The 16,873-nt window shown below is 36.4% G+C and overlaps 2 protein-coding genes across 2 annotated transcripts; both read right to left on the bottom strand.

Annotated features, from left to right (window-relative positions):
- Positions 1-665: 665 nt before the first annotated feature.
- On the bottom strand, positions 666-6,231 carry LOC113294035 (dehydrogenase/reductase SDR family member 7-like). Its single transcript, XM_026542464.1, has 12 exons — positions 6,203-6,231; positions 5,928-6,042; positions 5,826-5,859; positions 4,899-4,997; positions 4,632-4,777; positions 4,362-4,400; positions 4,089-4,181; positions 3,452-3,550; positions 3,209-3,292; positions 2,895-2,978; positions 2,620-2,685; positions 666-758 (listed from the first exon to the last, which is right to left on the bottom strand). The coding sequence occupies exons 1-12, from the start codon at positions 6,229-6,231 to the stop codon at positions 666-668; spliced, it is 981 nt and encodes a 326-aa protein (XP_026398249.1).
- Positions 6,232-15,420: 9,189 nt separating this feature from the next.
- Positions 15,421-16,434, bottom strand: LOC113293050 (sphinganine C4-monooxygenase 1-like). The gene is made up of 2 exons (XM_026541823.1): positions 16,169-16,434; positions 15,421-16,057 (listed from the first exon to the last, which is right to left on the bottom strand). Exons 1-2 carry the CDS (start codon positions 16,397-16,399, stop codon positions 15,485-15,487), a joined length of 804 nt encoding a protein of 267 aa, XP_026397608.1. The 5' UTR covers positions 16,400-16,434; the 3' UTR covers positions 15,421-15,484.
- Between the last annotated feature and the right edge of the window lie 439 nt (positions 16,435-16,873).

Here is a 16,873-nt window from a genome sequence, read left to right as displayed (position 1 = left end):
GAAGAGCTGAGCAGTTAGGCTGTCGGAAAAAAGTTCTCTCCCTGCCAGCTTTAGAGGAGAGAGTATTATATTAGATGTATAATCTGAATTATTTGGATTTTGATATTCTAAGGTATTTTCGATCACCATTGTTACAAACAAATTTCTCAAAAAATAGCAATATGCAGAGAAAAGAAGCGGAAAGGACCGAAGGCGATGGGAGAGTCAGAATCTCCTTGTCACATACCTGATAATGGATGCCATATGTTGGAGGCACCCGTTGTTGTCGTTGAAAAGCATTGAATGAAAAAACTAATTTGAGGCATGTGTTCTTTTGGATACAGCTAGAGTTACTTAGGGTTCTTGCACCATCAGTTAGTCCAGTAAGACACTCCTTCAGGGGTATTTAACACCATGACAGAATAGAGAGAGATTCGTTGATGATAAAGGAAAAGGATTACAAATCACAACCACTGTCTATTTAAAGACAGACAAACAGATCAAGTTGTAATAAAAAAGTAAAACTGGTAACAACTGTAACACTGTAGCGGTGGTAGATGCATACAAGAAATGAAAAGTTACTTTTTTTTTTCTCGAACGAAATTGTCTTAGACATTTGTGTGCCGCCGTTATAGCTCATGAAAAGGAGACATCAGCTAACATGCATGACTGAGAACCTACAATATTTAAGCATCCTTTATTTTCTTCTGCCCAAAAAGCAGGCTCCATGAGTCAGTATTTTCCCTTTCTGACGCAGCAAGTACTCGATCTCCACCTACCTAGATAACAAAAAGCCGCCCCAAAATTCAGTAACACAATGGCTATTAGTACCTTCTAAAACAAGCCACGGCTATGCGTCTGTTTGTGAATTTAATTTGAACTGGAATTATGCACGGTTAGGCTGTTTAGTAACCATTATTATAATAAATTGTTAGCCCATAATCTATTATATGACTCATAATGGATCATGTATTTGTATGATAACCATTATAATAATTGATTATTTTAATTATAATTAAAAAAGGGAGTTCCTGTTTGTACCCCGAATTTTACAAACGGTACCCCTTCTAACTAGAATAACTAATTAAAATCTGGTTAATACAAAAAAAATGTTTTTTCTGGAATTTTTTTATAAATGTATCCCTTCTTTATAAAAAGGAAAATAAATTCATATATACGGTAGATTAAGATTAATTTCCAAAAATAACTTGTGTTGTTGTCATTAAGAACTTCAATAAAACAAAACCGGTGATGAGCAGCTGATCGATGAAACAATCTCCAATTTCATTTTTCTTGTTATCCCCATTAATGGCTAGTAATTTTTGGAACCCATAATCACCATTAGATACATAATCAAATCTAAAGAGCTCTGGGTTTTTGAATGTTTAGTTTCTAAAACCTTAACTTATTACAAGAGATTGACTGAGAGAGATAGCAAAGGGGAGAACCCCTTGCCTATAAGGACTATCAAACCGATCAAAAAATAGATAAGAGCAACCTTCATTAAAAATAAAATAAAACTATAACGATTTAGGGATTAAGATTTCCTTGCTTCTAGTAATAATTTCCAAAGAACAGACTTATTCTTTATCACGCCCTGGAGAGAGAGATCAAGGATTATCGAAACTAAAAGATTAAGGTATACGGGTTCTCTCTTTCTTGATGCGTAGGGGTACAAAAATTTATACTTTTGATGGGGAAGGAAGATAAAATCAATGGGTACATAGATAAAAGGGTATCACTAGTAGTTTTGGGGGTTATACACGAGAACTCCCTTAAAAAAATACATTATTTGCAGAAATATTAAAAAAATTGTTTTTAAAAATTATTATAATATATTATTATTTCTAATAAAATTGAGTTGGGTGTTTTCTTCTTATCTCTTTTAACTATCGAGAGAGGGCCAAAAAAAAATAATAGGGAACTTCAAAAAGAAATCCAAAATCATTGTATTCCCCTCTCCTTTTTTATAGCATTTTTCAAAGATAATTACTTGAAAAAGATGTTTGTTAAAACTTATTATAAAAATAATTATACTAAAATCATTTATGTGATAATCATAATTAGATGATCATAAATTGTAGTACCAAACAAGGCCACCGGTATATATTCAATTTGTCGAAAAGCAAAACAGAATGAAAGATGTTGAAAGGATCCATGTACCGTCGGCAAAACTCGACAAAAGTGAGTGAAAAAAAAAGAAGCAATAACTAGGGAGAAAGGAGGTCAAATGGAGGAACCTCATCCTGCCGTTACTTGGTTAGAATGTATGCATTCCTCCAGTTTTTTTGTGATTGGAGATGTCTCATTATCAACAAACAGTAAAAACAAAAATATGTATCTTTCATTGAGATTACTACCTTAATGATTTATGGGGCATGATTTTTCTTTATATATTGGGAACCTGGACCACGAATGCCTTTGTTGAATATGAAAATTGAGATGCAGAGAAGAAAACACGTACATGAGGAAACATAAAATAAAATTAAAATTAAAAAAGGAAAATACTAATCTGTATTATCATGCATGTTCTTAACTAGTAGGTCATCGTTTGTGAATGTGCATGCAGAAGTGGCTTAGCATATCCCATACTACTATCAAAATTTTAATGTGCTCTTATTCAGACATTAAGAACATTACCTTGTCCGTAATCCAAAACCCTATTGCTGGCGTGTATTGCGCCAAGTACATAATGGTAAGCACAGGCTGCAATATAAAGAAACTCCACTTAGGCATTTTCAGAAACAAAGGTTTTTAGGTATCCAAATGTAACATGTTCGTATGTTTTCGATACACAGAAATACTATCACTGGCAAGGGTAGCAACGGAATATCAATAATAATTCCAAAAAAAAAATCAGATTTCTCTGGAAAGCATTGCAAAATATGAAAGACAACCAAAATATACACACTTACATGATCAGATATCCAAGCTTCCTTCAGTCCATGTGTTGCTGCAATAATTGTTAGCTCGGCGCACCTTTCTGATGAGACCATCTTCTGTCAAAAATAAAGTAAAATGGCATCATAAGGAGTCACATGTGTATAATATACTATTTCACAGGGACTGTTTACAAAAACCTTCTAGACCTACCCAGGTCACATCCCACTGGTCATTCGGTAAAACATGGTTTCAGCTTCGCACCAATCATAAGTTAAGAACCTAGACTTTTTCTATTTATTTCATTTCACCCCGCCATGCTTAACGGAGTCTAGTATGAGATGCTTACCCCAGAAGATCCTGCTCCAGTACCATTTGGTGTATCTATAGGTCCAGGACAGACGACTGTTACTTTTATACCTTTTTGATTGAGCTGCACTCATGAAATAAAAAATGTTGAACCATATATGTAACATCCAGAAAACATTGAGAAGAATTTGGAATACCAACTTTGTGACTGTTATTAATTGTATACTAATCAAGAAAACCAAGAGACAAGGAATAATGATATATATGTTAGCTAGCTGTGTACCTCAGAACGCAATGTATGGAAGTACCCATTTAAAGCATACTTGGAAGCAGAATATACAGCCTGACCTGGTGCAGGTACCTTTCCAGCAGCACTGCTCATCTGTACATCAACGTAGTTAACATTTGCAGATGTATATGATAAGTCCACCACAAATTTTCGGGGTTAAGCTATCCACCCTTGGGACGACCACAAAGGATCTCCTGGGCAGTGTTAAATGTCGTCTCCTACAGTGGCGGATCTAAACCTAGACTTGGGCTGGCTTAAGCCACTCCCAAGTTCAGAATATTTTTTAAAATGGGTAGTGAAGCTTAGCTGATGACAGTACAAATCCAGTTGAAATTGTTATCAAGCCACCCCTAGCATGCATAAACTTTTCCCAAGCCACCCCTAGTTCCAAATCCTAGTTCTCGTAACCACTATTTTTAAACGAACAACCAAATGTCCCATACGAAGGTTTGCGAATTTGATTTTTAGTGATGACAACTATCTTGAAGAGTTACTTAACAATAAGTCGATGATAACTTTACTTGTTTTCTCTAAAAACATGGCCAAACACATCAAACTTTACTTGTTTTTTAAAAACATGGTCAAGCATATCAAATGATAATTGGGAATTGATTCAATTATTCAAACATACCACTACAAAATGGCCTTTTCCTCTTTCCACCATAAGAGGTGCCAAGAGCTGAGTGAGAGTTATCGTCCCCACAAGATTCACATCGAGGGTAGCCTAGTCACAAGATTGCAAATTGTCACCCTTCATTGTTGTTATGATATATTGAGATATACACAGTAAAAAAAACTATCTTAATAATATGTAGAAAAGTAAGACCACGAACCCTATGACTATTTAAAGCAATATATATATGGAGGCGACAACTATTGGCGAAACAAGAATTGTATTTGGTACCTTAAGACTTTCTTGAGTCACGTCCAAAGCAGATGTTTTCTGCAAGCACATATTTAAACCAGCCAAATTAAAAGAAGGTTAACCTAACCCACCTTATATATCATGAGTACAAAATCTTCTGGAGGACAATGATTTTGTGCATTGACATCAGTATTATCTCTTAATAAATTACACGGTGTTCGGTGCAGATTTTGATAAAATCCAATGCAACACTAGCACTGTTAACATACAACCACCAAATAGATCTATTATGATTTTATCTTCACTTACTGTGTGCACGTCATTAGCTGCATTATGGATCATATAATCAACACCATTATAATATGACTGTGCTTTCATTACAATTTCTTTTAGAGACTCCTCACCAGCTGTCAAATCAAGAGGCAAAACCTTAACTCCCTCTGGTGCATGTTTACCTGAAATTGGTTCGACAGAAAAGTTTATCAAAACAAAGTTTCACAGAAAAAAAGATAAAGATAATCATTTGACTAAGTAGAAAAACAAAGGTACTGAAAGCGTTATTTGGAGGGAGATTACCAACAAGCTGCGATTTGACTCTTTCCAGTTCAGCTTCATTTCGTGCAGAAATTATGAGCTTGGCTCCTAAACCAGCTAGTTGCTTGGATAGAGTCTCCCCTAAAAATCCAAAGAGAATCACATTATATATTGTATAGTAATTAATCAAGTCTTTATTAGATTTGTTAATACCCATAAGTTATAGAGTCTACAATCAGAATTTAGGTTACTAATCGTCTGCGTCGAAGTCTCGAAGAGGTATGCAAATTGCTGATATCAATCGTTCTCGGTGTCATCAAGAACCCGAAACAATAGCGCATATCTGCATTCATTGTGACTTTGCAAAGAAGCTGTGGGAGCATTTCCTAAACCTACTGGAGTCAAGATGGCAGCCACCAGATTCTTTTGTGGACCTTCTTGTCTCATGGCGGAGGAAATTCAAATCTGAGCCTATCGAGTTCCTCAAATTTTGTTTTCCGTTTGGACGTTTGGTATATGACAGCAAATTTGGGAAGAAAGGAAGGAAAGAGTCTCCCGTAATAAAGAAAAAACGGTAGATGCAAGTGAAAATTTCTTTTATTTTCATGGGAAAGTGTTCACGAATCCTTTAAACATTTTAAGTTTGCGGACTTCATCCACAACTTGAGGATTTTTAAGAACACAAAACGAAATCAACTTGGAATAGGGGAAAGGACTGGTTAATCCATTGTTGTTCTTCCTTTACATGTTATCAGATGTGTATATGCTTTAGACATTTGCTGTATCTTTCAAGTGCTTTCTCAGCACTTTTTTATTAAATGAATTTTATATTTTCCAAAAAAAACAATCGGAATTGGTCCTACTTTAGATTAGCTCCTACTCATGAACTCATTACACATAAATTCAACGATTCAAAATTCGAAATACCAAAGTAAATTGAACATGCTTATCATGTTAGAAATCACATACCAATTCCACGGCTGGCGCCCGTAATCCAGAAAACCTATAAACAACGAAATTATCAAATGCCATAAAAAAAAGACAATTGTTTTGGACTGCAAATTAACTTACCTTATCTTCAATTTCTTCTTGTTTGGCTTTCCCTCTGGATAACAATGTAAAATCTGTTGGTATATCAGAGACAAGATCACTAGTCTGTACTGAAGATTTCTTATATCTTATTGAACTGACGTACAATGATCATTTAAATAGATCATGAAAGCACAACTAACACAAACGAAACTGACTCCTAAAATGATGCCAACAAACTGACTCAGTCTAATGACTTATTCAATCTCCTAAAGATAAGAAAGCTTCAACAAACTATATCTAACTCGATGACTTGCCTCTCATGCATAGCCGTTTTATTCTTCATTTCTTCCCCTAAACTGGAACTCCTCCCTTCCAGTTTAACCTTCTTTAGTTTCAATTCCCAGGCTCTTCCTTTGTTTCTCAAATGTGTCTCGTTTTACTGCTTTGGTCATGAAATCCGAGAGCTGCTCCAATGTCGGACAATACTCAAGTTGAATAATCCCATCATTCACTAGCTCGCGTAGGAAGTGATACCTGACATGTATATGCTTGCTCCTTCCATGTAGCACCAGGTTCTTTGACAGCTTGATGGTTGAGCTGTTGTCACAGAACATTACAGTCCCTTCAGCTTGTTTAACTCCAATCTCTTCTAAAATGTTCCTGAGCCATACTCCCTGACAAGCTCCATACGCAGCAGCCACAAACTCAGCCTCAGTTGTTGACAAGGTTACTATGGGCTGTTTCTTTGACGCCCACGAGACAGCTCCGCCACTCAGCATGAAGACATAGCCAGATGTGCTTCTTCTATCGTCTACATCTCCCGCATAATCACTGTCTGTATAGCCAATCAGTTTATCTTCTCCTCCTTTCTTGTACTGAATTCCATACTCACTTGTGCCTTGCACATACCTCAGGATTCGCTTAGCCGCCAACATATGTATCTCCTTCGGTTCTTCAATGTATCTACTCACAAGATTTACTGAAAAGGTTAAGTCAGGTCTGGTAACAGTGAGGTACCTGAGACTCCCAATGAGCTGCTTGAACAATGTTGGATCAACTGCAGCACCTTCACCTTCCTTAGATAGTTTCTGTCCTGGAACAATTGGATTCATCACTGGATTACAGCTCTCCATTCCAAATCTTTTTAAGACATCCAAAGCATGTTTGTGTTGATTGATGAAGATTCCTTCTTGATCTTGAATCACCTCAACTCCTAGGAAGTATCTCATTCTTCCAAGGTCTGTCATTGAGAACTCCTCCATCATCGACGCCTTGAACCTTTCACGTAATGTGGCTGAGTTACCAGTGTATATCAGATCATCAACGTACAGGCTTACTATCAAGATCTCTGCTCCATTCCGCTTCACAAACAGGGTGTGCTCACAATAACACTTCTCAAAGCCCTCTCTTGAGAAATAGCCTTCAATGCGAGTGTACCAGGCCCTAGGGGCTTGTTTCAAGCCGTAAAGAGCCTTCCTTAGCTTGAAGACCTTCCTTGTGTCCTGTTGATCTTTAAATCCTTCTGGTTGATCTACATAGACGTCTTCACTTAACTCACCGTGCAGGAAAGCACTTTTTACGTCTAACTGGAACATCTCCCAACCTCTTCGAGCTGCTATGGCCAAGATAACACGTATCGTGTCCCACCTCGCAACTGGTGCGAACACTTCATGAAAATCAATACCTTGTCTTTGATGATATCCTTTGGCCACCAATCTTGCTTTAAGCTTGTCTACTTCTCCTTTTTCATTGTACTTCGTCTTGAAGATCCACTTTACTCCAATCACTTTGGCTCCCATAGGTAGTTCTACCAACTCCCATGTGTCATTTTCTTCGATGGATTTTATCTCTGTTTCCATCGCTTCTCTCCATCTTTTGTCTTGAACTGCTTCTCTGAAGCTCTCAGGATCTTCCGGGTGAGCTACTATAACGTATTCATCCTCTGGGTGGGCTACCATAACGTATTCTTCCTCATCTTCCTCGACAAAGAGCCCCACATAATCCTTCATCCAAACAGGGACTTGCTTTCTTCTTCTACTAGAATCTCTCTGAGCTGTTCCACTTGTGTCTCCTAGCTCAGGCTCACTTTCTTCTTCTTGTCTAAGCGTATCTGAAACCTCTGTCTCAGTATTCACTTCCTCTTCAGGTGGGGTAGCTTTTGTTTCACCTTCTTCATCATCTGATTCAGTCATTAGTTTCTCCCATACGTAGCCATTCTCTTGTTGATTCTCCTCCCATTCCCATCCATGATCTTCATCAAACTTCACATCTTTGCTTATTATAACTTTCTGTGTCTCTGGATTGTAGAGACGATAACCCTTTGACTCCTTGCTTACTCCCAGCAGGATACATTTTATGCCTTTTTCATCTAACTTGGTCCTTCTCTCATAAGGTACCATTGCATAAACAATGCAGCCGAAGGTTCTGATGTGAGCGACTGAAGGTTTGTGACCGCTCCATCGTTCTTCTGGTGTCACATCTCCTAGTGCATTTGATGGACTCCTGTTCAGAATATGAACAGCATACTGAGCTGCTTCAGCCCAGAACTTCCTTGGTACCGACATACCTACAAGCATACACCTTGTCATGTTCATGACTGTTCTGTTTTTCCTTTCTGCTATGCCATTTTGGTGTGGTGTGTATGCAGTTGTTAGTTGTCTCTTGATTCCCTTTTCTTTGCAGTAAGTTTCAAACTCCTTAGAGTTATACTCTCCTCCTCGATCTGACCTTAAACATACCAATGCTTGTCCAAGTTCTCTCTCCACAGCCGCTTTAAACTCTTTGAAAGTCTGTAAAGCTTCTGACTTCTCGACAAGAAAGTAAGACCAACATTTTCGACTGTAGTCATCAATAAAATTTATCATGTACCTTTTTCCGCTTGATGATACTGGCGTAATGGGTCCACAGATGTCTGTGTGAATAAGTTGCAGCACACGATCTGACTTCCACAAACTTTTCTTTGGTATATTTTCTCGGTTTTGTTTTCCCTTCATGCACGTATCACACAAGTTCTTTTCTCCACTGATTTTTAAAGATGGGATTCCCAGCACCATATTCTTCTCAGCCAGCTCTTGCATTCCCTTGTGACTAAGATGTCCAAGTCTTTTGTGCCACAACTCTTCTGTCTTTCTTTCTGTGACTTGTAAGCATTTTACTTCATCGTCAATTTGCTTCATCTTTGCCACGATGATGAACATACGATTTTTGCTCATCGTTGAATGCATCAACAATCTCATCTGTTGCTTGTGCCATATTTCACAGACGTCATTCTCAATGATGATTCTCAACCCCTTTTGTTGCAGTTGTCCCACACTCAGTAGGTTATTTTTAAGTCCCGGCACAAAGTAGACTGAGGTAATGGTCTGTGCAACTCCATCAATTCTCAGACTGAGACTCCCTCTTCCCTCAACTTTCATTCTTCTGTCATCTCCTAACTTCACATTCGTATGGAAGCTACTGTCAAAATCACCAAACCAACTCCTATTTCCACACATGTGATTACTGCAACCAGAGTCAAGAAACCATATATGTTCTTCTTCTTCTTGAACTGTCTCCACATGTGCCATAAGTAACACATCCTCTTCGAGCTCTGCATAATTGGCATTCTTATCCCAGTCTGGACATTCGAACTTGTAGTGGCCCTTCTTGTGGCATTTGTAGCACTCAATTGACTCCTTATTGAAATTTGATCTCCCTCTTCCTCTACCTTGATAACCTCCTCGACCTCTCATGTTTGAACTTCCTTGACCTCTACCTCCATCAGATTTCCATCTTCCTTCTATCTTCAGAGCATGTTCTTCCCCTACATGTCTGATCAGTTTCTGCTCATGCACCATCAGAGAGCTCTGCAGTCCATCAACCGTAAGATCCTTTATGTCGTTGGATTCCTCGATCGCACACACGACGTATGTGAATCTTTCAACAAGCGTCCTCAAGATCTTCTCCACCACCTTGGAGTCAGTCATCTCTTCTCCTAGGTTACGCATGTCGTTCACCACTAGCATGACTCTCGAGAAGTAATCTGCTATAGCTTCTCCTTCCTTCATCTCCAAAACTTCAAAGTTGCGTCTCAATCTTTGTAACTGTGCACTTTGAACTCTCTGGTTCCCTTGGTACTTCTGCTTCATTGAATCCCATAGATCCTTGGCCGTGTCCTTCTTCATGATTGTCTTAAGAATCGACTTGTCTATTGATGCAAACAAGTAATTCTTCACCTTGAGATCTTTTAGCGTTGCCTCTGCTAACTCAGTTCTCTGTACACCAGTCAGAATCACGTTCCTCTCTGGTCTTATGATCCCAGTTTCAATTAGATCCCACCACTCCTTAGACTTGAGCAAATTTTCCATCAACATGGCCCAGTACTCGTAGTCTCCATCGAATTTCGGAATGCTTAACAATGAATCTCTATCACCCATCTTCTTCCTCTCTCTCACCAGGCTCGTATCAGGCTCTGATACCACTTGTTGGTATATCAGAGACAAGATCACTAGTCTGTACTGAAGATTTCTTATATCTTATTGAACTGACGTACAATGATCATTTAAATAGATCATGAAAGCACAACTAACACAAACGAAACTGACTCCTAAAATGATGCCAACAAACTGACTCAGTCTAATGACTTATTCAATCTCCTAAAGATAAGAAAGCTTCAACAAACTATATCTAACTCGATGACTTGCCTCTCATGCATAGCCGTTTTATTCTTCAAAATCCCCTACATAAAAGATAACCAAGATTAATGCTTATCTTACAGCTTAATGAAGGAAAATGCAAGAGTGACAGAAAGAGAGAGAGCTAGGATTACCATCTGCAGAAGATAGTTTAAGTATAAATCCGATGGACACAGATAAAAAAAACAAACCTATGACCAAAATCATATTTTTTTCCTTCTTTTTGTGTTTTTTTTTTTAGAGAAAAAGTTCAAGGAAATTTAAACCAATATTGAAGAACAGACGATTCTGTCCGGTTTTAAATGAATAAATTCAGTAGTTCTGTCTAATTTATATACACAGCTCTTCACCAAACAGTATGGTAGTCCATTTTACATTATTCCCTTTTAATATATATGTCTCTATTTCAATAACGAATAAAATATAATAAACAATGTGCAAGATAAGTTATCTACTGATGCAGTTATTGGTGATGTCCATGGAAGACTCAAGAATCTATTTCAATCGCATTTTGTCGGTTCTAATATCTCAAGAAACGTTTATTTCATCACAGTTGGATTGGAGGGGCATGGTTATCAGCAACGGTTCTCCAAGTTTAGAACAAAAATCAGCGTTGCATAAACAGCCCAGGTCTCTCCAAGTTTAGAACAAAAATCAGCGTTACGTAAACAGCCCAGGTCGTTTCGCGTGGAATTGTAGGGGCAGGTGTCTGTGATTGGCTCGGAAAGTGTTACAAAGATGTCATGGTCTTCGTCACAATTGAGTAAAATGACTATTATTAGTTCGAAGTTTATATCAACAAGGCGCTGTTGTTTATGAATTTGAAAATTTTGCTCCTATAGTTGAAAATTAAGTTTATATTTTCTTTCTTAATTCAGTCTTATATTTTAATTAGATTTATATTTTAACTTTTACTAATAACCCGTTCTTAGGCTTAAGTTGATAATTGAGAAATTAAAATATAAATATTATATTACATTTGGGAAACACTCTTATTTACCAACAAGGCTATATTGGAAGTATTTTCCGTTGACGCGGCACCTTTGTTTAATGTCCGTTATGATTAAACCGCCCCTCATGTTTTGGCCCGCTTGCACTCCTAAAACAACATACTTAATAATTTTTTTATTGATTATAGTGAAGTTGTGACTCAACTCGAGCGCATCGCGATTGTTGAGGTACCTTATTTCTTCTTAAAATTTCATAAATATATTTTCACAAAATGGTTAGGCTTGAAATGCACCACTAATGGTAAGATGATCACAAAAAAGAACATAATTCATGTAAATACATTTGCAATAGGAAATTTTGGACTCCATCTTCTTATTTGATTTTGCACATTGGCTCGGTTAGCATCTCATTGATTTTGGCAGTATGTTGGGTTTTTATGAACTCAACCATGTTCATATTTTGGAAAATTGAAAGAGTGATGAAAGGTATGGAAGATGTGTGTGTTTTAAAAATTCTAGAGAGATTTGTGTGAGTAGAAACAAAATCGAAGTTAAATATTAGTCAGATGTGATTGATACGTTACTACTGCTTCTATGGTTTCATTGTTGTTAATAAGATTAACCTTATTGCCACCAAAACAAAACGAGACGGCTCGTGAAGAACGAAGATCGAGAAGAAGAACAGAGATGCAAGAGAAGCAATGAATGAATGGATTTAATCTAATGTGTTGTTAATAAGTTAGATTTGTAAGGGTAAATAAGTTATCTTCATTTGACCATTTTTTCTCGGTCAACGACAAATTCAGTCAATACCACGATAAATTGAATGAGATAATAGTTTTGGACGGAAATAGTTGGACATGCCTAGACTTGCAAAGTTGAAAAAAACGGATCTAGTTTTGTCTATCGGACTAAAAGGAAGGTCTATTTATGTATATAATCCTTGACTGTTTATAGGGGTGGAAATTCTTGACTGTTGGATGAAAAATAACTGAGGGATTTCATAGTAGTGATCGATAGAAATACTAGCATTGGCGGTATGATTACCAATGAGCATTATTAAGACTTTCGAGTAAAGGTATATTTGCAACTTCATCGTGTATACCTAAGTGATATATTTGCAACTTAGCTACTTAGGTTTGCACTTTTCCATACCCAAATGGTTATAAAACTGGCAAACCACATGACCTGCCACGTGCATGTATGAATGGGCTTAAGGAGTAACTTTATATCGACATGAATAAGTTTTTTTTCTTGTGTGATAAGGGAAGGTTCTATTTCTTGGCTTTATATGTATAATTTCAGTTGAGGGATTACATGCTTATAGGGAAATGGTTAAAGATCTCTTCCCATGGTTTGGTACCTTCTATGCGGAGGTGTAAAGTATGTGGTGCCAGCAAAAGCACAACATGTACATCACAGCATAACACAACAAGCCATATGTTGTAGCACATGAACAACATGATAGCTCCGTCTGTCATGTTTTGCCAGCATAATTGACAAAGAACAACACGTATCACAGGTAAAAACGAAACACGACATAACATACAACATTAAGATTCACAAAACGGCACAGACCATAGACAAGCACAGCATGTGGCACGGTTTAAATACAATATATATTTATATGATACATCACATAAAAATGTCTGTTTCACAAAAATTCTTTATTGAAGATATAACTTTGGACGATTCTATTTTTTTAAAGCATGATATTTATTAAGATTAAGAGGAAATTACACGGTGGTCCGTTGTACTCATAAAGTCATTTATTCCAATATGACTAATATTTGGGGGTATTTTATGATCCTAAATTGTTGTTGATAGATTCTCTCGAGATTTGTCGTCCGCTGCCCGATTTCCCAAACTGTCTGTTGCTTGATTTCCTTCTCTGTATCCGTTTTTTATAGTGCAAAGCAGAGTTTTGATCAATCTAAATTTGACTTCGGCGATCATATTAATTACTCCCTCCATTCCAATTTACTTGATGTTGTAGAGTTTTTCACGCAGATTAAGGAACATCAAAGAGAGTTAAATTCTTTTAATTTTACCCATATTAATACCTTTTAAAAAAATTAAATGACCTAATTTTAAGTTTCTAGATTCTAGAGAACGTTACCAATCCCGTTGTAATTTACTCGAGATATACCAAATTTTTACAGATTAAGTATATATCCTACATGAGAAATATTTAAAAATTAAAGTAATTCTTTATGTGTTCATTACGATGAGAATTTATGCTCAGGTGTGATTCCAAAGCAAGGGTAAATCAGAGAGAATTTGGAAAAAATACTAAAACTCTCATCTATTTTGGAATATAAAATAAACCTAAAATATCATGTATAGTGAACGGATGGAGTAAATACCAAAGTGGTTTGGTGGTTGAGGTTAGAAATCCCACGAGCCTTTCTAAATCATTTTTGAATTGCACTTTGTTAGTTAGTTATATTAACTAATTCTATAGAAATACATATGATACATAACTTTAATACATACAATAGTTAATGACAAAATAAATAATAATGTAATAGATATCATGTAAAATTATACGCTCAGTTTTATGATTATCTAATTAAATTATGTGCAAAAGAAGATGATTTTGCTGCACCTTTTAAAATTATTTTAAAATATTATTAAATTACCATATATTTTAAAAAAATTTATCAAAAAATATAAAATAACGTAACAAGGTTATTCATGCATTGCGCTCGTGTACCATGTCATGCTTTGCTTTTGACTGAAACGTACATCACGACACAATATGTTTTAATTCTTGGCACATCACCACACGATGTTGATCTCCATGTAAATTGAGCTTGACCGAAAACAACACTAAGATAAAACAAAATGGAATGGAAACATTTTTCTCCCAATTTCCTTTATAAATAAATATAATACAATATATATACTTTGGTTGAGCGTACAATGACTGGCCCGAGAATATTTTATTACTTTTTTCTGCTATTTATTTATAAATGAATATTTCCTCCACTCTATTTCATGTGAAAGTTCAATTTTACGTAATTTAAGGAATGGTGAGAGCACCGACGGATCTACAGCTGGGTTAACATGGGCTTTAGCCCAAATAACCATCACACCCCAAAAGTCTAAAAATGTGAAATGTTATGCTCGACAAGGCTATTAGCCCGGACAAAAAAAATAATTAAGAGTTCTAGGGTCCGTCCCTGGGTGAGAGTAGAGCTGTCAATCTGATAACCAATTAATATCGGATCCTAAACGAGTATACCTGACGGGTGCCCAAAAAAATTGTGTACAACACCTAAAAGTAAAATATATATTAGTAAATCGTTGTTTCTTAAATAATAAACTTCTTTGTGTTTCTACACTCTTATTTTCCTCTTTGCTAGGCTTAGATTTCCGGTCTTTTCGTTTTTGTTATTCAACAACAATAGGAGATGTTGATACTTTTACCATAGATTATCTCAACAAAATAATGATCTTCTTAACTGTGGATGTTTTTATTATTACTACTAAGAGAAATATTATTATGTTGTTATTCTACAACCATTGATTTAATTCAAAAGCTTATGTAGCTGCTTAGCTTTATAAGACTACTTTTGGCGTTATAGGATTCGGAACCTTTAGGATCCGAAACCGGTAAAAACAGTTAGGTGCGGTAGTATGGTACCCGGAAAACACCGGACTCATTGATAGCTCTTGACCTGGTGAGAGGTATAAAGAATTTCATATATAGAATTCTTCCAACATTAATTGATATTATTACACTAAAAATTAAAAATATTAGTTCAAGAAGCAAAATAACAGTGTTGTAGGAAGTTTAACGGAAAATTATGAAAACCTTAAAGTATTATGAAACAAGAAAATATCCCTAAGACTTCGTCTAAAATGGAATGAATGGAATATTTGCACTTTTTGACGACACGGTGACCGACTTTGAGGATATTTTATAACTTGCTACTTTTACCTTCTTCGAATTTGATTTCACTCTGGATCAGCTATTTTGTTGCACTCTCCATTCTTTTGGTTGCCTTACTTCGAATCCTCCTTCGGGTCGTTTCACAACTGTATAAGGCATCTGTGTCCCGTAGAGTTTATCCCAAAAAGTGAAAAATGGTTGTGAATAATTGTACTTTATACCTCGTACCCCGTAATGATGGATATCATGATAAGCAGTGTTGCATGGGAATATAAGTTGTAAGGGGTTATACTCAGGCAGCCAGAGCCCAGAATGATCATCAATACCTTTGATTACAGAAAGAGAATAGAAGAACACAGATGTTCGAGCTGTCATCCCTGAAATCAACATGGAGGCCACACCGCCAAATGTATCCAGTAAAAGACCCTCCAGTGGGTGGTTGTAAGCTGCCCCAAATGCATAAGGAACGACCACCCTGTGATGTACAGAGTGAATATGTTTATAGAGAAATTTGTTTTGGTGCATGTAGCGGTGTCCAAAATACTGCCATGCATCCAAAACCAACATGCTCACAATAAACTGCAATATTTGTATTGAAAAAGAGGGTTGAACCACTACTTCAGATGACCTCAACATAGAGTTATTCACCTGTAAGAAAAAACATTAGTACATAGATACTACTATCAAATCTAAGAAATTTAGGTTCGATAAACTAAGCAGAAACAGGAATTGCAAAATAAAGGTATTTCAGATACTAACCCAGAACAATAAATATGCCACAGTAGCTGCAATAGACTGTTGCAATAGAACACCTTTAATCACAGTAGGAATCGAAACTAAATTCTGTGATGCTGCCTCTTTTCTTGTATGTAAACGATAATGATCTAATGGAGGTAAAATGTGATGAACTCCTGCATATAACCAAAAGACAACTACTGGAGAAATTATACCCATTGTTTCATCACTCAAATAACCTTCCCAAAAAACCATCTTGTAATAAGAAAGAAAAAAATCAACAAAGTAGACTAAGCTCGAGATTTTGGTGCATATAAGTTCTTTTGTCTTCATTTATAATGAAACTTCGGAATTGAAATAGAAAACATCAACATCAAGTCACTGATGATAATTAGCCGTGTTAGAGATATAATATCAAAAATACTAACCAATTAGCATGTTGGTTATCAACATTAATTATTATGTCGGTATCATAAACAGCATGAAAGCTAGTCATAATGATATGGACTTGAGCCAACCTTGCCCGACTAATCTCAGTAACTTGGGGGGCCATATGGCAATGAATTCGTGTGGTGATAGACTGCCCGCACTTTGTCCCGAGAAAAGCCATTAGAAAGATCTAAGACGGGTAGGGTAACAGTAATAACTTTCAGTGAGTCCCACTGCATGTCTCACCCGGTTATTTTTCAACGACATATTGTCGGGTCACCCGGTTATTATTATGAGGTA

This window comes from Papaver somniferum, chromosome 7 (genome assembly GCF_003573695.1).
Source record: "Papaver somniferum cultivar HN1 chromosome 7, ASM357369v1, whole genome shotgun sequence".
Taxonomy (NCBI): Eukaryota; Viridiplantae; Streptophyta; class Magnoliopsida; order Ranunculales; family Papaveraceae; genus Papaver; species Papaver somniferum.
Note: the sequence above shows the minus strand (reverse complement) of the source record. Positions and strands in the feature narration are given on the sequence as shown.

Coding starts and splice junctions, on each gene's coding strand:
- LOC113294035 (XM_026542464.1), bottom strand. CDS start 6,231: ATGAAGAATAAAACGGCTATGCATGAGAG. Junction 6,043..6,202: donor AAAACGGCTATGCATGAGAG/GCAAGTCATCGA, acceptor ATTGTACGTCAG/TTCAATAAGATATAAGAAAT. Junction 3,551..4,088: donor GAAAAGGCCATTTTGTAGTG/GTATGTTTGAAT, acceptor GTTGATGTACAG/ATGAGCAGTGCTGCTGGAAA.
- LOC113293050 (XM_026541823.1), bottom strand. CDS start 16,399: ATGGTTTTTTGGGAAGGTTATTTGAGTGATGAAACAATGGGTATAATT. Junction 16,058..16,168: donor TGGCATATTTATTGTTCTGG/GTTAGTATCTGA, acceptor TTTTTCTTACAG/GTGAATAACTCTATGTTGAG.